The sequence below is a fragment of the Eumetopias jubatus genome, unplaced genomic scaffold, assembly GCF_037043125.1.
Source record: "Eumetopias jubatus isolate StellerSeaLion01/CBP00866 unplaced genomic scaffold, mEumJub1_p1.0 scaffold_14, whole genome shotgun sequence".
NCBI classification, from domain to species: Eukaryota; Metazoa; Chordata; class Mammalia; order Carnivora; family Otariidae; genus Eumetopias; species Eumetopias jubatus.
The window spans coordinates 102,457,668-102,474,393 of NW_028274820.1; the positions used below are offsets into that span (position 1 = coordinate 102,457,668).

The window sequence follows — 16,726 nt, forward strand, 5'->3', positions numbered from 1 at the left end:
AGACCTAATGTGAGACAGGAATCCATCAAAATCCTAGAGGAGAACACAGGCAGTAATCTCCTTGACCTCAGCCCCAGCAACTTCTCGCTAGACACGTCTCTAAAGGCAAGGGAAACAAAAGCAAACATGAACTATTGGGACTTAATGATGATAAAACACTTCTGCACAGGAAAGGAAATAGTCAACAAAACTAAAAGGCACCTATGGAATGGGAGAAGATATTTGCAAATGACATACTAGATAAAAGGGCTGGTATCCAAAATCTATAAAGACCTATCAAACTCAACACCCAAAGAACAAATGATCCAGTTAAGAAATGGGCAGAAGACATGAACAGGTATTTCTCCAAGGAAGACATACAAATGGCCAAGAGACACATGAAAAAATGATCAACATCACTCGGCATCGGGGAAATACAGATCAACACCAGAATGAGAAACCACCTCACACCAGTCAGAATGGCTAAGATTAACAAGACAGGAAACAATAGATGTTGGTGGGGATGCAGAGGAAGGAGGACCCTCTTACACTGTTGGTGGGAATGCAGGCTGGTACAGGCACTCTGGAAAACTTTATGGAGGTTTCTCAAGAAGTTAAAAATAGAGCTACCCTATGACGCAGCAATTGCACTACTGGGTATTTACCCCAAAGATACAAATGGAATGAAACTAAGGGGCACCTGCACCCCAATGTTCATAGCAGCAAAGTCCACGGCATCCAAGCTTGTAGAGGGAGCCAAGATGTCCTTCAACAGATGAATGGATAAAGAAGATGTGGTTCATATATACGATGGAATGTTACTCAGCCAACAGAAAGGATGAATACCTACCATTTACATCGATGTGGAGGGAACTGGAGGGTATTATGCTAGTGAAATAAGTCCATCAGAGAAAGACAATTATATGGTTTCATTCATATGTGGAATATAAGAAATAGCACACAGGATCATATGGGAAGGGAAGGAAAATTGAATGGGAAGAAATCAGAGAGGGAGACCAACCATGAGAGACGCCTGACTCTGGGAAACACACAGGGTTGCAGAAGGGGAGGTGGGTGGGGGAATAGGGTGACTGGATGAGGGGCATTAAGGAGGGCACATGATGTGATGAGCACTGCGTGTTATACGCAACTGATGAATCATTGAACACTACATCAGAAACTAATGATGTATGATATGTTGGCTAACTGAATTTAAATTAAAAAAAAAAAGAAAGAAAGAAAAGAAAAAAGGTGCCATTGGCTCCTCACCAGCCTCATCTTACTCCAAACCATGCAGATCAGCCTTCACTAAATCTTTGAAGTTTGACATGTTCCTTTCCTGAAGGTACTTCAGTGCTTCTGTGATAACTCCTTACCATTCACTCCTTATCATTTCCATGAATGCATAGGATGTCTTACTTCAGTCACTTATAACTCTCTGTTTGAGGGTTTATCTGGCTGCAAGAACTGCTTAGCTAGTGCATGGAACAAGCTGAAATTGTCAGAGAGCTGGTGTTTCCCAAAGCAGAGCTTATCAATGGCAGTCAGAAGTGAGTGATTAGATATCTCAGTGTCCTTGCTTATTAAATTGTTTACTCCTCACCAAGTAAGGTAACTCTGAGGTGTATTTCACACAAATTGCTGAGTTCCCCAGCAGGACCAAGACCCAGTTTTCTACGTGGGAACATGCTCATTGGTGCAACCCAAATTGGTTCTTTTCCCCTTCCCTGTCTCATATTCCCACCTCCCTACTAGTGCTTTCTGGGATTACCTTCTTCTACAAAAGCAATTATCTCTGTCTCCATTTTCCTTTACATTCCTGTTAGCTTTTGATTATTTCTCACTGTGTCTTGGTCTCCTATTATTCACTGACTTGCCATCAATTGTGGAACCCATCTGAGGTCTATGGCCATGAGACTATCCAGGACCTCTGCTTCCTCCCCTGTCCTCCTCCAGTTCTTCTCTCCTTTTTCAATATCTGCATGTTCACTGTTTACTTCTCTGTCCTTATGAAGTCAGGAAAGATGACATGGAAAGCATTGAATTCATGAGTTTTAAGGCAAACATCCTTCCTGAACAGATCTCCAATGAGAAGTTCAAATGTTCTGGGATCATTCTTCAGCCCTGATGTTGCCCTGTCTTTTTTTGGTGTGCCCAGAGCTCAATTATCAGCATCCCTGGGGTTACAAAAGAATAAAGTAATCCAAATATCATCTCAGCAGAGGAGGTTATAAGGAAATAACTCCTTCAATAAAATACTGACTATGTGAAAGACATTGGCCCACTGTGCCCCAGCATTTAGAAGCACTCTTTCAGCATCATGTAGATACTACTTTCCTTTCTTGTGGGGAGAGGGAAGTTGTGGTAATCAAGGTTTAATTGTTAGAAGTACCAACCAAGGCAGTTCTAATAGCCAAGGAGGTGGTAGTATCTAGGATTCAGTTTCACAGGACAAGAACCAGGTCATGCTTCTTAGTTTGACAGCATAACATAAAAGGGGGTAGAAGTTTGTAAGCCAAATCAGAAGCTAAAATGTCATGTATTTCACCTCCAAATATTATGTACGATGGGTCACTGACGTCAAAGGTAAAAAATAAAGGTTCTGGGAGGAACACAAATATTATAATAAACTGAGACTTGTGTAAGAACCCAGGATAAGTTTCAGTTAGTAAAGGACCAGGAGGAAGGACTTAGGTGGAAGTATATTTGAAGAAGTATCAGCATGCCATAAGACACAAATGGATGGGGGGGAAATCACTCAGAGAAAATGTGTTGGGTATGAAGAAAAAAGGACTGAGTACAGAACTCCAAAGACCCTTATAATTCTGGAACCATCAAGGGGAAAGCAGTGCAAATATTTGAGAATTGGGGTGATAGCTGAAAATTATGTTGTTATTAAAGACAAGTTGAAAGAAGTTTAAAAGAGAAAAAAGTCAGTGAAATGAAGGATTTTTTTTCTTCTGGTTAGATCAGAGAGAGATGCAAAAGTCTTTAGTCTCCATATTGACAAAAGGAATTATATGGAGTAAAAACATACTTCTCTGTGTCTAGTGAAGGATGTGGATGCCAAGCAGAACTGAGGAATTGAATTCTTTGTAGAAAAAAAGCTCTTCATAGGTGAGCAGAGAGACGGGGGGCCCTCTATACCTGGAGTAGGGACTTGGTTTGGATAGAAACAAATGAAGTTATTGGCTTGCCAGAGAAAGTAGACTTTGCAGAGTGGAGGAGAAATTAGATGATCATTTGACAATGTGGGCTATTAAAATATATTGGAATCTATATGATCCTGGGGGGGAAACGAAATTGCTTAACTTGATAGCTCCTGTCCTTCCCATCACACATTTTTCCCAAGAAAGCAGCAGTGTAGAAGGGCCAAGAAAACAGATAGAAGTGATTCAATATCATTAGGCCCTATTAGTGAAATAAAACCATTTTCAGTTAGAGGCTGACACTATCCCATTTCCAATGCTGACTAGATAAAAAAGCTGGTAGTGGTTGTATAGGAGATGATTGTGGGTTGCATGAACCAGAGGTAAACTCAATCTGTTTTTTTTTTTTTGAAGATTTTATTTATTTCTTTATTTGTCATAGAGAGAGAGAGCACATGCAGGGGACTGGTAGGCAGAGGGAGAAGGAGGCTCCCTGCTGAGCAAGGAGCCTGATGTGGGACTCCATCCCAGGACCCTGTGATCATGACCTGAGTCAAAGGCAGATGCTTAACCAACTGAGCCACCCAGGCATCCCAAACTCAATCTATTTAAAGTGGCAGCTCATTCTCAGTTCAACTCAAATTTAGGAGCCAATGATATGATCATTCTAACCAACAGACAGACCAGTGAACTTGTACTCTTCAGGAAATAAACAAAACCAGGGTAAACATACTTGTCCGGAATAGAATACAAATTTACATGACACATGAAGAATCAGGAAAATACGACTCATAATAAGAAGATTAAACAGCTAGTAGAAACAGAACCACAGATGACTCATTCATTGGAATTATGGTAAGGATTTTTTAAAGATTTTATTTATTTATTTATTTGAGAGAAGGACAGAGCAGGAGTGGGGGGAAAGGGGCAGAGGGAAAAGAGGCTCCCTGCTAAGCAAGGAACCCAATGTGGGGCTCGATCCCAGGACCCCGGGATCATGACCTGATCGGAAGGCAGATGCTTAACTGACTGAGCTACCCAGGGGCCCCTTAGTTAAGGCTTTGAAATAACAATTATAAATGTGCTGAAGACTTATAGAAAAAGAAATATAATGACTTAAGAATTTCAGGAGAGAAATATAAACTCTAAAAAGAACTAGAAAATAAAATCTCTGAATTTTAAAAAAGAACAACTTAAGTGGATGGACCTACAAGCATAATGGGACATTGAAGAAGGGATCTATAAACTTGAAGACAGGTTAAGAGAAATTATTGAGACTGAAGCACAAAAAGGAAAGAAAATATTGAAAAAAGAAATGAATATGGCACTAATGATCAGTGGAATAGTATCAAGAAGTCTAAAGCAATTAGAATCCAAGAAGGAGAAGATAAGACTGAACTAGGTAGCATAAAAACAAATTGAGATGATAATGACCACAATTTTAAAAATTTGAAGAAAAACTTTAACTCTTAAATCCAAAAATCTTAATCAACCTTAAGTAGAAAATACAAAGAGAAACAAACGATTGAAAACCAAAGAAAATGAAAAATTTCAAATCAATCATAGGAGGAGCAAAGACCACTATATATATATATTCTTATATATATATAAGAATATAAGAATGACAGCTGCTTTCTTATGAGAAACAATGTAAGCCAGGAAACACTGGAATATGTTTAAAGTGCTGAAGAAAAATAAAAGAACAGCCTAGAATTCATTACTCAGTAAAAGTATCCCTCAAGAATGAAGATTTAAAAAAATACATTTGAAGACAGTGCAAAACCAGAGAGAATTTGTCCCACTAGGGCTTGTATAATGGAAATGCACAATGATGTTAGGTAAAAAAAACAAAACAAAACCCAAAACTTGGATCCACAAGAAAAGGCAAAGTTTTCCAGAAATGTAAAATATGGTGGAAATGTGAAAAGACTACTAGGCCTTAAGTAGTCAGTTAAAAAATGAATTTGTAATATTAGTTCCCCGAGGAGGTCCTGACGTAACAGCGAAGCCTCAGAGTCAGTTCTTCCACTACCCGACCACCCAAGGCTGGTTTTTTTGATCTCCAGATTGATAGTGGCATTTGTCTGTTGGTCAACCCTGCCTTCTATGTGTGCATCTTCCTAATGACTCTCAACTCGTTTTAGCCCCACATTCTTTTTATGTGTATTGTTTGCTTCACCCTTGGAGTTTTCCTGATTTTCTAGTGAGCTCATCAAACACAAAGATTCTGTTATTTTAATACATTCTGCTTCTATTTGCATCGAACAGGACAGTGCTGCTGAATACCCAGCAGACCACCTTGTCTGAAGTGTAAGCCTCTATGTGTGTTTTAATACTAAACAGGACTGGGACCAAAGATAAAATCTGGCTCAGCCCATTTCAATATTAAGCAAATTTGACACACATAAAACAGACGACTGATGTGTGAGTGTGTCTGTGTGTGGTTGCTGCACATGGATTCCTTCCATTCTAGAGTAAATAAGCCCTGTGTTCACTTATCAATTTCTGAGGATAAAACTACAGAACAGAATGAAAGACATGGAATCTCAGGAACTTTACATCTTATTTATTATTGCTATGTTCTTCTACCGAGTAGAAGCTTTATTGTTGTTTTTATTATATTCAGTAGAAATAGTGGTATCATAAAGAAGAAAAGGGGTTTCCAGGAACCTAAAACTGGCTTTAGAGGTTTGCAAATGAGAGGAATTTTATGTTTACAGCTTTCAAACGCTTTTCGTATTAAATTTCAAGGCAGACGGTAACTGTTAAAATAACTTGGGTCATTAAGAGAGTGATGTTAAGATTTAAACACTTCACAGAACCACAAACATTTACTGATGTCAGGCACTGCGTTTTCCAGGGGAGGCACTTGGACTCACCCGGTATCTGGTCGTGAATGAATAATCTCTGACCTGTAACGATAATCTAGGAGTCTTGCCTTCCAGCCCAGTGATCTTTCTCAAACTTATCATCAATATTTTGGCTATCATTAACAGTAAGCTACAGAACAAACAGCATACACTGAAAAGAAAGCAGCAAAACGAGACGCACATTCTATACAATACACAAAATAACAGAACAGGCAATTTGAGAAAGAAATGAATAAAAACTGAAAAAATAAAGACTGGTGTCTTGATTAGGGCTTGTTTCAGGTCATTTGCTTTGGCCATGGTGGAGTATCGTCTCTGATTTTCCATGTACTTCCTAAGATCTCTTTTAAAATCCTTTAACCCTTCCTCTTCGCACACAGGTCCACATGCTGACGCTGTTACAAGGCTGTAGAGCCCATTGGTGTAGTGGTCACCCCTTTTCTCCAACACCAGGCCTTCCATCAAGTCCATGAGCTCCTTCGCTTGGCCATCCCGATCCCTCCCTGTAGCACAGTTGTTAAAGGCACACACTCGCCCCCCACATGCTGCCACCAGCTTGCGTAGGGCTTTGTTATCTGTGTCCTGGAGGTAATCCGTCAAGGATTCTCGCTCGAGGTCTTCTTTGTGGGTGAAGAGGACAATTGTGTGACTCATGGCATCTTCTCCAAAGATCTCCTTCATCCTCTGCACAGCCTGCTGGTCCTGGGCGGTGAATCGGCCCAGCTGGGTCACCAGGAGCAGCACATGGGGTCCTGGGGCAGAGAGTAAGTAGCACCTCTGCACCTCTTTGCACAGGGCATCGGAGTGGTCCTCCCCAGAAAACATATCCGGTGTGTCGATAATGACCATCTCTCTCTTTCCCCAGCTTCCCTGACTCTCACTGCAAGTCTTAGTGAAAGGCTGGGCAGTCAGCTGGGACCCAAATGCTTGCTTCCCAAGGATGCTGTTCCCGGTGGCACTTTTGCCCGTTCCTGTTTTGCCCACCAGAATGATTCTCAGCTCTGATCCTCTGGCACGTTGGTTCTTCATATATGCTCCTGTAAGAGCGAGTTTGCTACGTTATGACCACTGGTTATACCAATGGAATACTTTTAACAATAAGAGATATTCCCACACTATGAGCAAAGATAGTCTCCCAATACATTGGATTTATAAAATAGAGGCTAACTCCATTATCAAATCAAATCAAACCAACAGTGATTTTTAAAACATCTCTGTTTCTCAGGGCACCTGGGTGGTTCAGTTGTTTGAGAGGCCGGCTCTTGGTTTTGGCTCATGTCATGATCTCAGGGTCCTTAAAATGAGCCCCGTGTAGGGTTCTGTGCTCAGTGGGGAGTCTGCTCAAGGATTCTGTCTCTCCCTCTCCCTCTGCCCCTCACCCTGCTCACTTTCCCATGCTCATTCTCTCTCTCTCTCTCTCTCTCTCTCTGAAATCAATAAATAAATGTTTATTAAAAAAAACAAACTCAGTTTCTCTAGGACTACAGGATGCTGCCATGTTGGATTGTAGAAAAACCTACTTGGGGGACGATATGGATTTAGAAACATATCTAGTCATGCTAGGCTTGCTTGACTCAGCCAGGTCTGGCTGTGTAAAAGATAAATTTTCTGAAGATCAGAGATGTGTAGCCACGACTGTGGGTTCGATCTCCACATGGCTTAGGTAACTTGACTCTATTCTAAGGCCAGAGATGGCTCTTCTGACCTCGCTGGGCTGGGCTGTGGTCTGGACCACCAGTGTAAAGCCTGGACTGGGGAAATACTGGAATAAGCAAAGTAAAATTATTCTCTCTGAAGAAATATCTGATAGCTTATACTTTGCTTAGAGAAGGTTGCATGATTTTTATGTAAAATTGACACAGAAATTGGTAAAACAATCACACACAGAAGAAGTCACTTACCAGGGTGACCGCATTCGTGTTGGTCCATTGTCGTTCCTGAGGCACAGAGAGACCAGAGACCAATTATATATATAATATATATATTCCTGAGCCAGACTGGAGTTAACAGTCATTAACCCTTAAGGGATTTTGAAATAACTCTCTCCTGGCTTCCGTGGCCCCCTCCTTTTCTTTCCTATCCAGCTCTGCAATTTCAGGGAATAGAGATATGTTTTATTTTATTTTTTTAAAGATTTTTATTTATTTATTTGAGAGAGCGAGAATGAGAGATGGAGAGAGCGCACATGAGGGGGGGAGGGTTGGAGGGAGAAGCAGACTCCCCGCTGAGCGGGGAGCCCGATGCGGGACTCGAGCCCGGGACTCCAGGACCATGACCTGAGCCGAAGGCAGGCGCTTAACCGACTGAGCCACCCAGGCGCCCTAGATATATTTTAGATACCACATATATAGATAATTTTTTTAGTTCTGAATCAGGAAAGACCCTTGTATTCCTACAGCACTGTCACACCCATGCCTCGTTTGCTTACACATAGCTGATGGGGGAGAGAATTATCCTGTCTTACAGAGACATAGTCATTTGCCCAGAGTCACCCGGTGGTGAGTCAGTGAGTGGAGAAGTAGGTTTCCTTTGTACGCCCCTGCTGTTTCTGGTCTCCATGCCCACCTCTTCTCTGTGTCCTTCCTCCTTCCTCCCATGGCCCCTCAGCCTCACTCTTGCTCTCCTTGGCCTCACCCATTCCTTCTCTCGCCTTCCTTCTTGTTGGCCTGCCCTGATGCGAGGCTCAGTCTTCTCTTTCCTTCTCTCCTGCTTTCCCCACCTTGCTCCCTCCTCTCCCGTCCTCTGCCCTCTCTCCAAACCTCGCCCTTCGTTTGAAATTCTTGTGAGAGACTCAGTGAATTAAGTACACTATCCTTGAAGCCTGAAATACATTTCATTCAATCCATCAATTACTTGAGTTTTCCTCGATCCTCAACAGCCAACTTGAAGAAAACTTGGGACCCATTCCCTTTCCCTGTGCAGTGAGAAACATCAGTTCATTTTCATCAGATGGTTTTTCTCTCTTGCTTAAGTCTGGCAGCGTACACCAAAGCGACAAGGCACAGAAGACTCACGAACACATGTGAATGCCCACATTCTTCCCAGTTAGCACTCTTTATTGGCTTCATGGTAAGGAAGCTGTTTGCCAGTAACGTATAAACGAAAGTCTACAAAGTTTACAGTCTTGTAAACTGGCTGTACTTCAGCCAAAGGCAGCCAGTCTAAATCGCTTCCCTTAAAACAGGGAAAATTTGTTCTACAAAAGATATTTTTTCCCCCAAGCATAACCTGCTAATTAGAAATCAACACTGTGGAACTTTTCATGAATGTGGGCTTACCTGATTTACTGTCCAAAGAAACCCAGATGACTCCCATTCAAACCTGAGACTTGCCAGCTCAGCTCAAAGAGAAAGAGAAAATAAAACAAAAGCCCAGCCTGTCGTCTTCCTCTCCTTAATGTCCGCAGAGCTTCCCTGCTGCAAAGAGCCCCTCCTTATGCCTGTGTTAAAATGGGAAAATTGAATCAATAGTTACTTGCTATCGTGTGGACCACGTTTTCTTGCCTGTAGTGAAAAAGCAGTGTTGGAATGATTTCAGCTGGACAGGGGAGAAAGGCAGGCACGTCAGGGTAGCTGGTAGGTTTGGTCTCTTCCTGCCCGGGCTGTGTCCTCCGGGTCACAAGTTTGCCCAAATGCAAAGCCCGCCCAGGAGTTAAGCCTCATTCTCACTGGTGGCAGTGACTGTTCTAAAGGCAAGTACCATTGGGGGTGGGGGGCAAGTGTGTGGGTCTGGGAGGTGGGGGGGGCACCTCTAGTGGGGCGCTGTGCAGAAGGAAAAGGTATGTAGAAAGGGGAACCTGTGAGAAGCCCGTTTCTTGAGTCAGACTGGGAGTTAACAGTCATTAACCTTGAAAGGATTTTGAAATAACTCCCGATGGCTCCCACGGTCCCCCTGCTTTTCTTTCCTATCCAGCTCTGTCAGTTCGGGGAAAACACCTCTAGGGAGCAATGATCTAGTAGTGTCTACAGTAATAATCGGGAGTGTCCACTTTCCGGAAGAACAACCCAAAGAGTTAAAGTCGAAATCGTTCAAGTGCTCTTTCTCCTTATTTATGTGAAGGTCAGCAGAACGGGGGACGGGGGGGGGGGGGCGGGAGAGAGAATATGGAGTTTACGTTGCCTTCATCCCAGATTCCTAGTGACCACGTGTGGCTTTCTCTCCCAACCCACTGATGAGGAATAATCCACGGCTCTGAGCTCACTCTAAGGGAGGCTGGGAAATGCAGGGGAGCCATGGGACTTGGGTGAACATCACTACCTTGTGACAAACTATTATCAGTTTGTTCTGTATTCTTCCAGCTCCTTCACTGGCAGTTCCTTAAGTGCCCTTAAAGAGCAAGACTATATGAGCAGCTCCTGCTTCGTATCAGTAATCTTTTCCTAAAAATACAACAGTCTGTGGCAAAGCGCTAACAGGGACCTATTTCCTGTTGTTGTATATGTAAAACAAATACAATGCAACCTACATCAAATCCAAAGCCCAACACTTTTCTAATTCATAGATAAAATTCAGTAAATCACCTCCATATAAAATTGTTTAAATAATAAAATCTTAAGACATTGATTTTCTGAATACAAAAAATATCTTGGGCTTAATAAAAGAAAGCCACGGGCGAATGTAAGTATCATGTCAAAGAGCCCAATTTAAAAATGGGCAAAGGACCTGAAGAGATGTTTTTTCCAAAGAAGACATACAAATAGCCAACAGGCGCATGAAAAAGTGCTCAGCATCACTAAGTATCAGGGAAATGCAAATCAAAACTACAGTGAGTTTTCTCACACCTGTCAGAATGACTATGACCAAAAAGACAAGCAATAACAAGTGTTGGGGAGGATGTGGAGAAAAGGGAAACCCTTGTACAGTGCTAGTGGGAATGCAACTGGTGCAGCCATTATGGAAGACAGATGGAGATTCCTTCAAAAATTACAAATAGAACTACCATACGATCCAGCAATCCCTCTCCTGGGTATATAGCCAAAGGAGACAAAATCAGGATCTTGAGGAGATACCTGCACTCCCGTGTTCACTGCAGCATTATTCACAATAGCCAAGTTATGGAAACAATGTCTGTTTGTCAGTGGATGAATGGATAAAGAAGATGTGATAGGTGTACACAATGGAATATTGTTCAGACACGGGAAAGAAGGAAATCCTGCCGTTTGCAACAACATGGATAAACCTTAGGTCATTATGCTAAGTTAAAAAAAATCGGACAGCGAAAGACAAATACCGTATAATCTCACTTATATGCGGAACCTAATAAGAAATGGAACTCATAGAAACAGGGAGTTATAATGGTGATTACCAGGGGCTAGGGATTTGGGGAGATGGGGAGTTGCTGGCCAAAAGGTAAAAGCCTTCAATTATAAGATGACTAAGTTCTGGGGATCTAACCCACAGCATGGCACCTATAGGTATAATTCTGGATTGTACACTTGAGAGTTGTTGAGACGGCCGATCTGAAGCATCCTCACCACACATATAAAGAAGTGCGCTGAGAGTGTTTGACGTGAACTAGCAAAGGCTGGGGTAGTGTGTAGAACAATCCACACCTGAGGTTTGTTGCTGACTTCCAACGTTTCATGGAAGAGCTATGTGCAAACCAAAACAAAGCAGAGACGCAACACAACGGACAAACTTTGATAAACAAACAAAATACCAAATCGGGTCTTTTGAAAGAGGTTAGATTTAGTGACTTGTCCATTGAAAAGTGTGGAGAACTGTTAGCTTAACAAAGCATAGGATCTGCCACCAAGGAATTGGTTAAAATTGACACCCATAGTTGTAAAAAAGGGCCAATCTCACAGTATAATCATAACGAATAATAACTAAACTTTTAAATTAAAAAGTCTTAAATACATTTTAAGTCCCACAAGAGTGTCGTCACGCACCGAAATAGTGTTCTCAGACACCCATCTGAGCGGCCGTGTAGGGCTGCCTTTGCAAGGGAGAGCAGCGGCAGCTAAATTCTGCACATAGCTTTTATTTTATTTTTTTATCAGACAAGCAAGGACAGAGGCATGGGAAAGGAGTACAAAGGGATGGCAACTCCCTCGAAGCCCTAAGGCAGGCTTGCATCCTCCCCTAGGCGCCCACCCACATGGAGGCAGTCATGGGATAAGGGAGGAGGGGGACGTTTGGGCTAGCAATCCCCAGGTGCAGGAAGGGGGACTGAGGGTCACATTCTTTCACAGCTCCTAACCTATGCCCTGCCCCTGGGGATCACGGGATCCTGCTCTACGGGGCCATTGCGATCAATAGCCCGAGAACAGGAACGCTGCTGACTTTTCAGCTGCTTCCACAATCGCTCCTTAGGGTTTACAGTACATTTTCTAAGAATAGCTCCCCACAAAAGACATCAACAGAAGCATTCCACTAAACGATACACTTAGCAGCAGTGTCACATCACCGACAGCTATATCCTGCCAAGTGAGGGAGCGCAGAGACGTCCCTTTTGAATTTTATTCCACTGCTTTGTTTATAGTCTCAGAGGATGGATCACCATCATCCCCTTTGGGAGCATCAAGTCCCATGATGTGAAGACAGTTCCCCGTTCCTTGGGGAATGGGACATGGACAAGCCTCAGGCACGGGTCCTTCCACTCCCTCCTTCACCAGTTCACCCCCACACCAGCTCAACCCCTCTGAACGGCCACTGTGGCTGCCCTTCAAACTCCCTGCTCTCCCAGGGCTTAAAGCTGACCAATACTCCCTTTAAATTCCTGCCTTGACTTCACTGTGAGGAACTAGTAATCCAAACAACCAGGAGAAGAGCGCTGTCCCCCTGGTGAAGGAGTGGAGAAGCCATCTTGGATGTTCCAGCCCCAGCAGGCGCAACGTGGAGAAGAACCTAGGAACACAGTTGACCACCAGGAAGCCACAGCCATGTGGCTCTCATCTAGCGGTGTCCCAGCTACCTGCAGCCATTTCAGCCACCGCAACTAAAGCCCCGGCCTGCCATGTAGGAGAAACAAGTCATACCCTCCTTCTCTGCCTGAATTCCTAGCACATGACATCATGAACGTCATAAAATTGTTTTATGCCACTGAGTGTGGAGTGGTTTGTTGCACAGCAAGAGAAAGTTGGGTCACCTGAATAGATTCCTGGAAGTAGCATTGCTAGACTATTGGTACACGTATTTGTAATTTTGATAGATACTACTGGGTTGCCCACAGTAAAATGTTAATCAAATTACTTACACCAACATTGTATTCGTTTCCGCATATCCTTCCTCATGATTTCATCTGCCAATCTGATCACTGAAAAACTGTATCTTAGTGATTTTCATGCATTACTCCACATGAGCGTGGGTGACTATTTTTCATATGTATAGGAACCGTCTTTTTCTTCATTGACATCCGTCTTATCTATTTGTTGCCCATGCTAATCATTTTGATATTGGTTTGTTAAAGTTCTTTCTGGGGTCCCAGATGATCGTTTTTCCTCTTCTTCTTGGCTTTTTTCTTTTCAACTTCCAATCTGGTTCACTTTTATCATGGCTAGTATCTAGAAGAATGTCAAATGATCACAGTGACAGGAGGCGTCCTTATGCTGTTCCTAACTTTTGTGGCAATACTTCAGTGATTCTCATTGAGCAAGATGCTTCGAGGTTCAGATGGAAAATTCTACTATGTTAAAAACATAACCGGTTATGAGATGCTGAATTTTAACAACTTACCTTTCAATAGCTAAAGGGATTATCAGATTATGTGGCCTCATAGCTTTATAATTCATCAAGTTATACAGAAGTATTTCCTGATATTGATCCTTCTTTGCCTAGCAGTTAAGGTGTTGCTGGATTTGTTAATGGCTACATTAGAATTTTGCATTGCTTCATCGTGATCTTATCCATCTCTAGAAGAGAGTAGCTCCTCTCTCTCTGATTGCCCCATTGCCCAGGTTCCAGCTGTATCAGGTTTCAGGCTCCCCTCTTCCTTCCAAACGTAATAGCCATGTTGTTTCTCTGAACAGATTCTTCCGCTCCAGAGGAATTCTGGTTCTATCTTTTAAGAAAACAAGATTTTTACCATCACCACCCTTCCCCCATCACGACATCCTTTCTTAGGCAAGCCTGACGCTGAACAGAAACTTCAGCGTGGTGAGTGTTCTTAAGGAGAATGTAGGGTGCACTGGGTGATAAGCTACCCTGATGGGAGAGAGGTAATCGGGAAAAACTTCTTAGAAGTAACATCGTGTGAGCTGAAGTCGAAGACTGAGTAGAAGCTGGAGGGATTGAAGGAAAAAGACACAGTGTATTTTGAGGCAAGTCAAAGCATGGAGCTCTCTTGGCTATTCCAAGGAAGCCAGGATGTCTAGAACCCAGAGGCAGGAAGTCTGATTGTGGGGAAGTGAGGCGGGAGTTTGGAGGTAGACCATTCGTATGGGGACTTGTCATCGAGTTTGGATCCCGAATGTTCCCTTACGAAAAGTGGAAAATCGCTGCAGGATTGCCTTGGGGTCATGCCACAGTCAGATGTACGGTGGGCTGTGCGAAGAATGGATTCGAAAGCCCTGTCCCTCATTGTGCTTGACGTGATCTGCATTTGGGTAACCTTACTGGAGTCCTGCTTCACTTCCTCTGCCTCCCTATCCCTCCCCCCGCCTTAGGGCCCAGACACAGAACAGGTGCGGTGAAAGCTAGCTGGAGAGGAGCCCTGGCCGTGACCTCGGAGGTGAGCACTCTGAGTCTTGGCCCCCATCTATCTCCTGACACCTTCCCCTGTGCTCCGGACCCTGCCTGCCTTCATTTCCTCACCAACATTTCTGTATAAAAGCTTTTCGTGTTTACTTCTTGTTCTTGCTGCGTTCAACTGTATCTTGAAAAGAACCTGCTTTCTGGGTGTTTTAGCCAAGACTGAAAAATGACTTTGTGGTTTAGTGGATGAAAACCACAAGCGCAAAGGTGCTCCTGAGGCAAGCTCTGTCCTCCGAGGGAGCAGAGACCCATCTCATCTGGTGTGATGACAAGTGACTGAAACTCCTCTGTCCAAACACCTGCCGGCAGCCCACCACCCTAGAGCTATCGTTCCTCTCCAAGGAGGAAAGATTTTCCCCGGGATAGTGGGGAGGTAAACAAAACAACACACAGGGAAGAGATTGAGGAGGTCAAAGCCATTCAAGCAGAGCTGAAGATTGAAATGCTCAGATAGCAGCCAGAAGGTGCGTTTGGTGTAGTCTGTGGCCCAGAGCCCTCAGAAGGGCAGCATCTTAGAAGAGATGAGCTCTGCAGGTCTAACTTGTGACCAGATCCCCAGGCTGACTGTTATCCACTGAAATGGTAGACATTGATCTCTTTGGTCTGTTTCTAACTTGCCCTCTCCCTCCTTGCCCCCAAACACCACCCCCACCCCCACCAATATTTTTAGTTGCCCAGAGTTCATCAGCAACCACGTGTGGCCAAAACACATCCTCCAGTGATCTGTGGTCATTGACCGACGGTGATAGGGTCTACAGCGATGATGGTTTCTTGAGCAACAGACTACATCTGAATTGCGTAATCTTGACTTTGTACACGCAGATTAAATGAAAGAAGTGAAACCAGGACAAGAGGGAATTTCCTGCTATCTACATAAACTCCCCCTTTTCTGTCCCTTCTCTCCTCTCTCTTAGTCCCCAAATCCTGCATCCTCCACTCTTGTCTGTGCCTCTCTGTCCCACCTCACTGCATTTCTCTCTTTCTTGCACAGTGCCCCTTTGGCAGTGTTGGTCCCACTAAGTCCCAGTACCAGGGGACGCCTATACCAGGGACTCTGAGCTATCCCACCCTGCTAGAACACTGTTCCCCTCAATCCTGGCTTGCAGTCCTGAACAGATTCCAGAACTGACGGGTCCTGATGCTCACAAAGAGCAGACAGAAGCACAGGCTCCTCTGGAAAGGCCACTCTAGACTCTGCCCAAGCTGCTTCTCAGATACTGCCACAACCAAAATACAACCCTCCCCCCCACACACACACACACATACAGCCCCCCTGCCCATTCCCAACCTCTACCTTTAGGTTTTATCCTTTCTGAGTTGAGCACCTTTATGGGGGAATTTGCTTCAGAAGTTCATTTAATCTGGAGACTAAGCAATGATTTCCTCCCCAAGAGACAGAGGAAGTTTCAGGGTGCAGGCCGAACATTCGGCAGGGTGGTGGGAGGTGGTTGCAGGGTCCCCTTTTCCTCTAAGCGTGACTCACTGGCCATGAGACATTTTCACACGATGACAGGAATTTGAATTTCTAACAAGAGATTTGTACGGATGTTAACAAAGGGGAGTGTATGGACCCCCACATCTGTGTTCTACTGCATGAACACAATGGGACTTTTTTCAAGCCTTCCTCTACAATCAGCTCCACCCCTTCCCATCGATCCATCAGGGCCCGCCTTCTCTGAGCGGCGCCATGGCCCTGAGTGTGATCACGTAGTGACAAGAGGACTCTTCCTCAGCACAGAGGCGCTGGTTTTCCCGCATGGAACTTTCCCATTGTCACCTAGGCATTTGTGCCTCGCGTTGACCCACAAGCAGAGTGGAAAGAGCACAGGTTTGAGGAACAGGAGGTGCAGGTTATAGGCCTTAGGCTGCGTGTGTTTTATGGCGGTGGGCTGGACTCACAGAGGCTCTGAGGCTCCCTTCATGTGTTTTATGGTTAAAATGAGGGTTGTGGCAGGTGATCGAAGGCCTTTTCCTACGACTGCATTAGAGCTGCCTGCTACTTGGGCCTTCCCCAGTGGGCATGAGAGACCCAGC

The 16,726-nt window shown here is 43.9% G+C and overlaps 1 protein-coding gene and 2 long non-coding RNA genes across 7 annotated transcripts in view; 2 read left to right on the plus strand and 1 right to left on the minus strand.

Annotated features, from left to right (window-relative positions):
* Positions 1-16,726, plus strand: part of LOC114202948 (uncharacterized) — a 38,134-nt gene that overhangs the window by 14,134 nt on the left and 7,274 nt on the right. The window lies entirely within an intron of this gene.
* GIMAP2 (GTPase, IMAP family member 2) lies at positions 5,680-16,091 on the minus strand. Of its 5 annotated transcripts, none has more exons than XM_028096336.2 (4): positions 15,987-16,091; positions 9,277-9,437; positions 7,900-7,935; positions 5,680-7,035 (listed from the first exon to the last, which is right to left on the minus strand). In XM_028096336.2, the coding sequence occupies exons 2-4, from the start codon at positions 9,311-9,313 to the stop codon at positions 5,969-5,971; spliced, it is 1,140 nt and encodes a 379-aa protein (XP_027952137.1). In that variant the 5' UTR covers positions 9,314-9,437; positions 15,987-16,091; the 3' UTR covers positions 5,680-5,968. The 5 variants fall into 5 exon arrangements, with proteins under 5 accessions (XP_027952137.1, XP_087874528.1, XP_027952139.1 ...); XM_088018402.1 differs by lacking the exon at positions 15,987-16,091 and adding an exon at positions 13,197-13,299; XM_028096338.2 differs by lacking the exons at positions 9,277-9,437; positions 15,987-16,091 and adding an exon at positions 9,473-9,641.
* On the plus strand, positions 9,492-13,046 carry LOC148162571 (uncharacterized). The gene is made up of 2 exons (XR_015766731.1): positions 9,492-9,689; positions 12,483-13,046. It is a non-coding gene; the product is annotated as an uncharacterized LOC148162571 (long non-coding RNA).

What these genes read in the sequence shown, in the direction of transcription:
- GIMAP2 (XM_028096336.2), bottom strand. Translation starts at nt 9,313, where the DNA reads ATGGGAGTCATCTGGGTTTCTTTGGACAGTAAATCAG. An exon ending in TTCTTTGGACAGTAAATCAG is followed by an intron (nt 7,936 to 9,276) that starts GTAAGCCCACAT and finishes TCTGTGCCTCAG; the next exon opens with GAACGACAATGGACCAACAC. An exon ending in ACACGAATGCGGTCACCCTG is followed by an intron (nt 7,036 to 7,899) that starts GTAAGTGACTTC and finishes TCGCTCTTACAG; the next exon opens with GAGCATATATGAAGAACCAA.